Raw genomic sequence first — 9,482 nt, 5'->3', positions numbered from 1 at the left:
GCCCAAGAAATACTATTTGGGCTGAATCAGTAGGACCTGGCCCAAATTAGTATTGACTTGTTTATATAGAACTTTTGCAATAACTTCAATCGTCTCAGTAAAAACTTTAATAAACTTTTTTTAAAAAAAAAAAATTCTAACAAATTATAAAATTAATAATTTGCATAACTTTAAATAATTTTAAATATAATTAAATTAAGCATTATTCTCCTCAATTGTATCCTAATAAAAGCTCAAATAAACTTTTCTATAAACAAAATAAATACTCTTTTTTTAAAAATACATATAATGAATTATAAAAATTAATGACTTGAATAATTTTAAATAAAATTAAATTTTTGATTGATTTATGAGTGCTTCAATTTATTTCAACCATAGATGAAATTCGTCATCTCAGCAGTCTCACACGGTCAGCTCCACGATTATCTATGAGGAAATAAATCAGTAAACTGTAGTTGACCACTACAGGAAAAATATTACTTCGACTTCGTCGAGATTTGACCATTACCCACTTCAACAAGTCTGTCCGTAATAACTAACTCAATCATGTTCCAAGGGTATGAGTGCTTCCATCTATAAAAATATAGATCATCGTTTGATGATCTATAATGCTCTCAATCTGATGGTATAACGATGTCATGGATAGAAGTATTAAAACTGACATTATAGGTGCTCAACCTCTAGGTAAATAAACATATAAAAAAAAGATTCAAATGTTCCTTGATTTGTTTGGACTTTTTTTTGCTAGTCATTCAATCAACCTTAACCTTACTGGACTTTTCCCTTTATTAGTTATCCGATCAATCTTGACCTGACTAAATTTCTCTATTGACTAAGTCAACCTTGATCAAACTCTTTTAAACATATTATCAAATAAATATTAAAATCCTATAAGTCAATTGCATCAATAGTATCACTCCAAAAAATGGCATAGTCTAAGGATAATAATTAGTTATATCAATGGCGAAGCCAATCGGGGTGATTTACCCTAGCTGATTTCAGATTGTAGACTACGTCGATGTAATACCCAATATACCTTCTTCATTTTTGTAATTTTTTCTGACTTTTGTCCATAAATTCAAGGTTTTTTCCTTCTCCAACATTGTCAGACCCCCGACTATAGCCTGGGTTGTTCAAAAGCTAGCTCCGCCCTTGAGTCCTATCACATAAAGTTAAATTAAGACTATAACAACTATAAGGAATATAAAAAATTCTGAAATTCAATTTAAGTAATCTTATCGGTATACCTTTATGTCTTCCTTTCATATTAGATATTTTATCATATCATTGGCCTCTAATGTTATCAATATCAAATTTAAAGATTGGAAAATTAATTCCTCCCACCTAAGAGGGCGCTCAGTATTGTGATTTACCTCCCTTCTACACGACCTCAAAGAGAGCAATGGAGAGGCGCTTAAGGTGAATATTATCACCTTTTGCAACAATATCAAACTCAAGATTGACTAATTTTATTTTTAAATACATAAAAAGTTCAAGTCCTAAAATATACACCCAATATTCATTTACTTTTATGGAACATTCTAATTCATCTAAAAATTGAATGACAATGAACATTTGCTTCTTGTGACTAATATCAAGAATACAATCTAATATGATTGAAAATATTTCACTTGTCTAACATTTGTAAGTATTATTTTTTACCTCACTTGCTAACATATAATTTGTTAATGTTTTTAAAATTTAAAATAAATGTATATATATTAATAAATAATTCATTAATTTTATTTTTTAAAATTTAAAATAAATAAAGAAATGTTTTTAAATAAAAATGTATTAAAATAATTATTTTAATAAAATAATTTGTTAAATTAATAAATGCAATTCGTTAATTTTATTTTTTTAAATTTAAAATAAATAAATATATATATTAATAAAAAAAGTATTAAAATAATTATTTTAATAAAATATATCATTAAATTAATAAATATAATTCATTAACTTTATTTTTAAAATTTAAAAATAAATTTTATATATTTTAATAAAAATGTTATTAAAATACTTTATTAAATTAATAAATATAATTCGTTAAATTTATTTTTTAAATTTATATATATTATTTAAAATTCCATTAAAATAATTATTTTAATAAACTAATTTATTAAATTAATAAATATAATTTATTAATTTTATTTTTAAAAAGTTAAAATAAATAATATCTTTTTAATTTATAAGTATTTAAATTAAAATTTGTTAAATTAATTAACTTTGTGTCAAGGTTTTATGATACATTTCTATTAACTCAGTTTAAAAATTGGAAGGTAATCATAAAATTTTTTTTTTTAACTTCCAAAATCGTAAAAAATATTAAGCTGCCAAAGTAATTACATTCCTTATTTATAATCAATTTGCTAACGTTTTATTGATATGGAGGTGATGTTGAATACTTAAAAATTGATCATAACTTAGATTAAATAAGATTATTGTTGATAAACTTGAACAGATAATTAAAATTAATGTCTGACAAGATTTCTTATCATTTTAAGATTTACAAATTCAAACTCGAGAAGATTTTAACACAATTATATTAGATTGACAATATTGTATCAATGTTGTTGCGTGTGTGTATATATATACAACAATTATGTATTACGATCGTCATATTAGATAAGTATAATTAAAGTGATGGATTAAGATTTTAGATATTTGAGCTTTAATGTATCTACTAGTGTATGATCTTTAATGTGTAAAGACAGTAATATCTATTTTCATGATGAATTAAAATAAAAAATATATAATTACACACGACTAAAATTTTTTGGATAATATCACTGAGCAAAATTGTTCCCTAAAAAGTTTATTTTTCACTAAACCCTGTTTCTTTATCATCGTTATTATTTAAATTAAAGCTGTAGATGGTATTATTCCAACCCAAGCTATTATTATAGAATTAGTCCTACTTTTGCTTGGAATCAACTTTTCAAACAAATAATTCTAGGGCTCTTCTTCAATGGATTTCAGAAAATAAATTCATCATGGCACGACCTCAATTCTCTATTTTCTACTCTATTTTGATCCTAATTATTATTGCATGTGCTTTGGCCGATTCTACTCCTCCTTCATCAAATGTTGTTAGTAGTTCAATGTCTAATGTTTTAATCCCGATTGATAAATCATCTCTTTCGAGGGATGCTAATGCTCCTGATGATGATATCATCAACAATGATGTTGGAGGTGTCGGTGCTACACTTAGGATGACCTCAATCGAGCTAAAGACGATCGACTCCACCACCACCACCGATACAAGTAAAACTGATGCTTCCTTAAATGGAGTAACTACTATAACAACATTTGTAGTTCTTTTTATCGTCCATTATTTTGTGGTCAAAATTCGTTCGTTTTGAGGTTTTGCTACATGATATTGAATTGCAAATGGGGCCCCCGGGGTATAGGTGAGTTGGTTACGACGCAGCAAACTTACCAGGGTAAATCAAGAAGCGCATACGGCGGCCAATCCAGATGTCCAGCATCCTTTTGTGTCGTAATCAACTGGAGGAAAATTCTCGATTTACCTCCTAGCAGAGATGGTTCGCGGGTCCCTGAGTTACAATCCGGAAGTCCTACCGTTGCACCATTGCCCCGGGGACGAGGTTTTGCTACATGATATTGAATTGCAAATGGTGTAATTAATTTCAAATTAATATTTCATTGATGTCTTTTAATATTATCTATACAAATTTAAACGGTGAAAAAAAATAATTAATATTATATATATATATTTTTATGCGGAGATGAATCGTCATCTGTTGTCACGTGTGCGACGGGTGACTCCGATTGGAGCAACGCGGGTTCGTCATCCGTTCGAAGGTACTCCTGTATCGGCATCGCAGCCTTTATATAACCCAGAAAATAGTAAAGAGAAAGTAGAAGGCGACGACAAAATAAACCCTAGTTCGCGCGAAATTAGCTCGCCGGTCGGCGGTGTGGCCGCTGCAGATCGTCAGGGACCGTGCTGAAGTCCGATCTAGCCGCCTCTGTCTCCGCTCTGTTAAGGTTTGCATTCGCTACATTCTCTCGATCGTCCTCCATTTGTCTCGGAGGAACACGATTTGGGGCGCCGCGACGGTGGAAGTTGGATTAACTTGCGATTCCTCCGTCCTCCTACATCAAATTCATTTTGATTTTCTGCAGCGACACGAAGGTGGTTCCCGGGATGCGAGAGCTCTGGATTTCTTGATAATCTCTAAGGTGCTTCTTGTTATCTCTTACTCTTGTTTTTTCTCCCTCTCGTGCAAGACAATTTTTTTTTTTTTTGGGTTTGAAGGAGGTTCGTAGGCCATTTATTAAATTCAACAAACTAATCAAACATCGATCGATGATACTGGTCTTGTTGAAGAAAAACCCATGAGGTGGCGACGAACAAATAACCTGGTTGCAGGATGCTTCCTTCGCTAACCAGTCTGCAGTGGAGTCGGCGCAGCGTGGACAATGGGATGCTTATACGCTCCTCTCCTTCTGGAGAATTTCCCCAATATCCAGGATACTTTATTTGTACGGGTTGGAATAGCCAAGAATACTCTTGTAGGTTTGTAGGGAATTGCTTCTAAGATTAGGTGTTTGTGGTCCACATTCCGAGGAAGATACAAGCCCATTTGGGCTTTCGCTGGTTCGGCTTCCAGAACCATCATCGGATGCATTGAGTGCCTGGTTCCGCTCACCTATCGCCCTCGCCGTCTCTTATAATGTCCTGAAGGGAGGAGAGGAAACGTGAGGACACCCGCTCTTGGCGGAGAACAACAGGTCAGTTCCCTTTCAGGCAGCTCTTGTGAGAAAGTCGCGATAGTTGTCAGCAGCACAAAGAACAGCTTTGTTTGGATTGAAAGGAGGGTTTAAACCGTGCTAAAAAAAATGTTGTGGTTCCTCCATTACCACAGCCTCCAGTAGGCAGTGCCAAATAACACCCTTCATGGAAACATCTTTGTCGGACATTAGTTAGACCTCAGCCAGCTCCAGTGATTCGCGATGACAGAAATTGGTTCCACATTACTTTTGGAAATTTACCTTCATCGATCTTACTAGTGAGCTGTTTCTAAGAACATGTAGGATGCCTTCATCATGGTCCTTGCATCTACAAAGACTATTATCTGTTAAGTTGCTTTTGACTTTTTGCATCCGTGTTAGCAATCCATCAGGAGCATCTTTCCACAGAAAAGCACAAACTTTTGAGGGGCCTAGAGTGTACCAATTATCTTCTAGATAGGCGATAGGCAAACGTGGAGTATGGGGAAAATCAGTCAAGAAATTATAGGGCATATTGGTATTAAACATTATGAGAAAGCACTCATATTCATTGTTTCCAGTGCAAGGTACCGAAAGCTGGGAGGATGTGAGTTGCAGCAATGCCAAGCTAGAGACACTGACATTAAATCTAGAATCTCCATGAAGAGCCACTTGAAGAAGCTTTGGCCACCGATCAATGCTGCAAGGCATTACAAATGGAGTATGAAAACCATCCAAATTTTGCTGTGTATTCATCCAGTTGTCCTACTAAAGGTTGGAGTGATGCCCATTCTTCACCTTGAAGCAAAATCGTCTTTAATACAAGGCCATGTTTGGCATATTACTTGCCTCACATGAGAATCATATGCCTTGTATAAGTATAAGAAAGCTTGTATAAACCCAAACCCGGATAATCCGACCAACCCAAATAACTTGACCAACTTGAATAACCCGAACAGAATAATTAAATAAAAATTCAAAACACATAATAATAATATTTTAATTTAAACACATAATAACAAAGTTGTCTAAATTATATGATAATTATATTTCATGGGTTTAAATATTTAAATTTAAGAGTTTAATTATTTAAACTATACCCTAAAATCTTAATTTGGGTCAATCTGAGTCAACCCGAACCCAACCCGAACCCCTGAAATTTTTTTCCAGGTCATTTCGGGTCCAATTTGTTTTGATTCGAACCCTAAAACCCCTAACCCTGACTTGATATTTTTCGGGTCGACTCGGGTCGGGTTGGTGGGTCAGGGGTTCCTTTTTTGACACCCCTACATATGAGTGACCCCAGATAAAGGATTTGCATAATTTCTCCAATTCATCAAATACATATGTAGGAAATTTGAACACCTGCAAGTGATACGTCAGAATAGCAGTAAGGACTGGATGTGTTAGATGTGACTTGCCATTGAAAGTGTACACCCAATCCAACCTGAGAGTTTCCTCTTTGGTTTTTTCAATAACTTCCAAGAAGTGTTCATTAGCCTTCCTGCCAGCGACCAGTTTGAACCCTAGATATTTACCAATGCAAGCAGTAGCTTTGAAACCTGAAGCCCCTTCGATTCTTTACTGGACCGGAGGTGAGGCATTCCTAGAGAAGAGGATTGCAGATTTCTTCTTTTCCAACTTCTGCTCGGTTGCTGCAGGAAATAACCCGAGCACCTTAATGATGATGCTCATTTGGGACTCTGACAAAAAGATCGTCGGTGAAAAAGATGCGAGATAATATAGCCACATTTCCTAAGCTTAATGCCATGCCATTCTCCAACTTTCTTTTTAAGTTTTGGGAAAGCTTTTCAATACATAAAATGAAGATGTAAGGCGAAATGGACAACCATCCTTGATTTAGATAAGGTTTATTATCTTGTACAAATAGTTTATTATCTAGATTGTTATATTCCATTGTATCCCAAAATTTCTGTTATGTTGCCTTCACTTATACATTACCAATGATAGTAATTTTGAAATACTCTCTAATTTAAATTAGAACCTTTTTGGTCTGGTTTATTATTCTTTCAACATTTTGGACTTTAATGGATTCATTGAGAATAATAATATCTACGGCACAATTGGAAGTACTTGCTAATCACCAATCTTTAGAAATCTTGTCTACTTTGTTGTATAAATACTTAACATGATTAATCAGATTAGCGTCGCTATCATTGAATCCATGATTTGTCTATTTTGCATTTAAGTAGGCTCACTGGTATTATCTCTGATAGGTACTAACGTCTGAGATTGGAAGCTGATCACTGATAAGCTATCTTAGGAGTATTTGTAATAACATAAGATGTGTCTTAGTCCTCTATCCAGTGAGCAAGTGATTGTATGAAGAATGGTATGAAATTGAAATAAATAGAAATGATTGCATGGATTTTTGTTTTTTTTTGCCTATACATGCATTCCTAAATGTTTAAAAAGTTATGGACACAAATTATCGCTCTCTAACCTTATCACAATTTTTGATTGATCTTATATAGCAATGTTGTACAGTGTTCCTCCCATTTGCTTGATTCTTTTTCATTTTATTTTATCAATTTCCCCTTCAGTAAGTGCAATAAGAATACCAGAAGCAAATACATTTAGCATGATTGGCAAAGTTGCATGTATTTTACTGAAAGTAGAATTTATTTTGAGGAAGCTATGTGCATCTTTGGCGATGCTAAAATTTACATAATATAAAATATCTATTAAATGTTTACATACATATAATATTTGATTCTTAAATGTACAGATATTGAGAATATTACACTGTTTCTCTTGATGCAGTTTATATGAGTTAACTCACTAATTGAGTTGATTTTTGTTTATATCTTGTTTTCATGTTATATTCTGCATGATTTTCTGCTGAATTGAGCTTAATATTACTTTAATCAAAGTCTATATTTGTGCATAGTGAAACTGCATCAATATGTTAGAACTATATACTTATGAATTGTAGCTTAATCTTTTTTTTTTTTTTTTTCAAATTTAGGTTTATGGTATATTATTGGAAACGGTCTGTTGGTAGGATTACAGTTCTAATATCCATAACTTTGTCTAGGAGTTATTAATTTATCATTTTGTATTTTGTAGCATGGTCCAAATTTTTTTAGGTAAATAAGGATGAATTACTGGAATGGATGATTAATGCCATACTGAAGTGAAAGTAAAATACAAAGATGGGTGACCTTATAAAAAAAGAAAAAGAACTGAGGAAAGTGGAAGTAATAACAATAGAAGAAAATGATCCAGAAGACATAATCAATGAACACGAGGAAAAGGCAAAAGATGACAATATTCATCAAGGAGAGAAAGGAAAGGGAGGTCTTGATGCTGTGAAACATGAAAAAGATGATAATAGCATTGAGTCAAAGGAGCATATTGAACCAGAGGCAGATGTGACTGCCGAGGACTACAGTGATGAGGATGATGAAAATGACTCTTTTGAAATGCTTCTTGATGGCTCAGATAATGAGCTAACATCAGCCTCTGACAATGATTGCGAACCAAAATCTGAGGTGAGTGATGTTGCTTACTACCAATCACTAGTTTCGTTTTATCTTATCTTTGATATCTTTTTTCTGCATTTACATTCTGGTTTGAAACAAAACTACACTTTGACTTTTTCCACATGCACATATAAATTTGTTTCTCTCCTGTATGCACTATGTCATCTCAGAACAATAAATATTTTAAAATTCAAACCTTTTCACTCTTCTTTTACTGTCTTCTCTCTTATTTTCTGTACACTCTTGTCTAATCTTGTTATAACCATTCTGTCAGTTCAATTTGGTCGGGATACGTTGGTTCAATAACTTTTTTACTCAGCTAAATTTTGACAATCTCTTTTCATTCTTAGTAATGACTTTCTAATTATGAGTTGGCCTTGTGATGGTACTTGGCTATGCAGTTATTCCAATCTGGATTTTCTTGCAAGATGGATTGATATAAAGGAAAATATGATAGTGATTGATCCATATAAGCTAAGCATTCTTGTGGAGTAGTTATGATTAAGCTGATTGATTGTTATTTATATTGAGGAATGAAGTCATGTTCCTAGGCTCTAACAAGTTGGAACATATATTAAAACTACTCATTTGTCTCAAAATAAATCCCACAATGAATGATTACAGTACCATTTGTTGGACTGAAAGGTGGGGCTAGAGGGGGTGGGTGAATAGCTGAATGTTTGTTTGTCTACAATTATTGTTAGTCTTGGCAAAAATAAGTACAAAATACAAAATAAAGATAACGAGGAACATTGAGATGGAAAACTTTATGTGCATTGGAATCCCCAGCTTTTATTTCATAGCCTATTACTTTTGGGCGAGTCACTCATCGAGAACTACTATATTTTCTCCTTCTCGACACCTTTTGGAGGTGGAGAAACCTCTTATAATCCCCTCTTACAAAAGAAAAGTTGACACAAAAAGGAAAGACAAAAATAGAACAAGTGAAATCACAAGATAGCTGAGACAAAAGAAAGACCATGAACATTTTTCGTTAGACTTTTCGTTGCTCCTTTCCCATATTTATAAGCCATCAACCAACCTTCATTCAAACTTCATTTTGTTTTCCTAGTGTGAATATAGTTGACTACTTCAAGCTTCCAGTTGATTATTATCGTGTTCATACCAGTTCTACTGGTAGCTCTAATTGATTGAGTCTGCCATCAGTCAATTATCGACTGCATCAAACTTCTAGTTGACCGTCGTCATGTTCATGCCACTTTCAACAGTAGCTCCAAT

At 33.2% G+C, this 9,482-nt stretch overlaps 1 protein-coding gene across 7 annotated transcripts in view; it reads left to right on the top strand.

Annotated features, from left to right (window-relative positions):
* The first annotated feature begins 3,852 nt into the window (after nt 1-3,852).
* LOC141828704 (protein CHROMATIN REMODELING 20) overlaps nt 3,853-9,482 on the top strand; it is a 59,151-nt gene continuing 53,521 nt past the window's right edge. For 2 of the 7 annotated variants that reach the window (XM_074716168.1, XM_074716161.1), the window contains exons 1-2: nt 3,853-4,206; nt 7,828-8,252. In XM_074716168.1, coding sequence (XP_074572269.1) covers nt 7,914-8,252 — 339 coding nt within the window. In that variant the 5' untranslated portion in view covers nt 3,853-4,206; nt 7,828-7,913. Of the gene's footprint in view, nt 4,207-6,974; nt 7,091-7,765; nt 8,253-9,482 lie in introns of those variants that run through there. The other 5 variants (XM_074716164.1, XM_074716165.1, XM_074716163.1 and 2 more) reach the window with 5 other exon arrangements.

This window comes from Curcuma longa, chromosome 4 (genome assembly GCF_044706935.1).
Source record: "Curcuma longa cultivar G26 ecotype Majalengka, Jawa Barat chromosome 4, ITB_CL_G26_1.1, whole genome shotgun sequence".
Classification (NCBI taxonomy): Eukaryota; Viridiplantae; Streptophyta; class Magnoliopsida; order Zingiberales; family Zingiberaceae; genus Curcuma; species Curcuma longa.
Note: the sequence above shows the minus strand (reverse complement) of the source record. Positions and strands in the feature narration are given on the sequence as shown.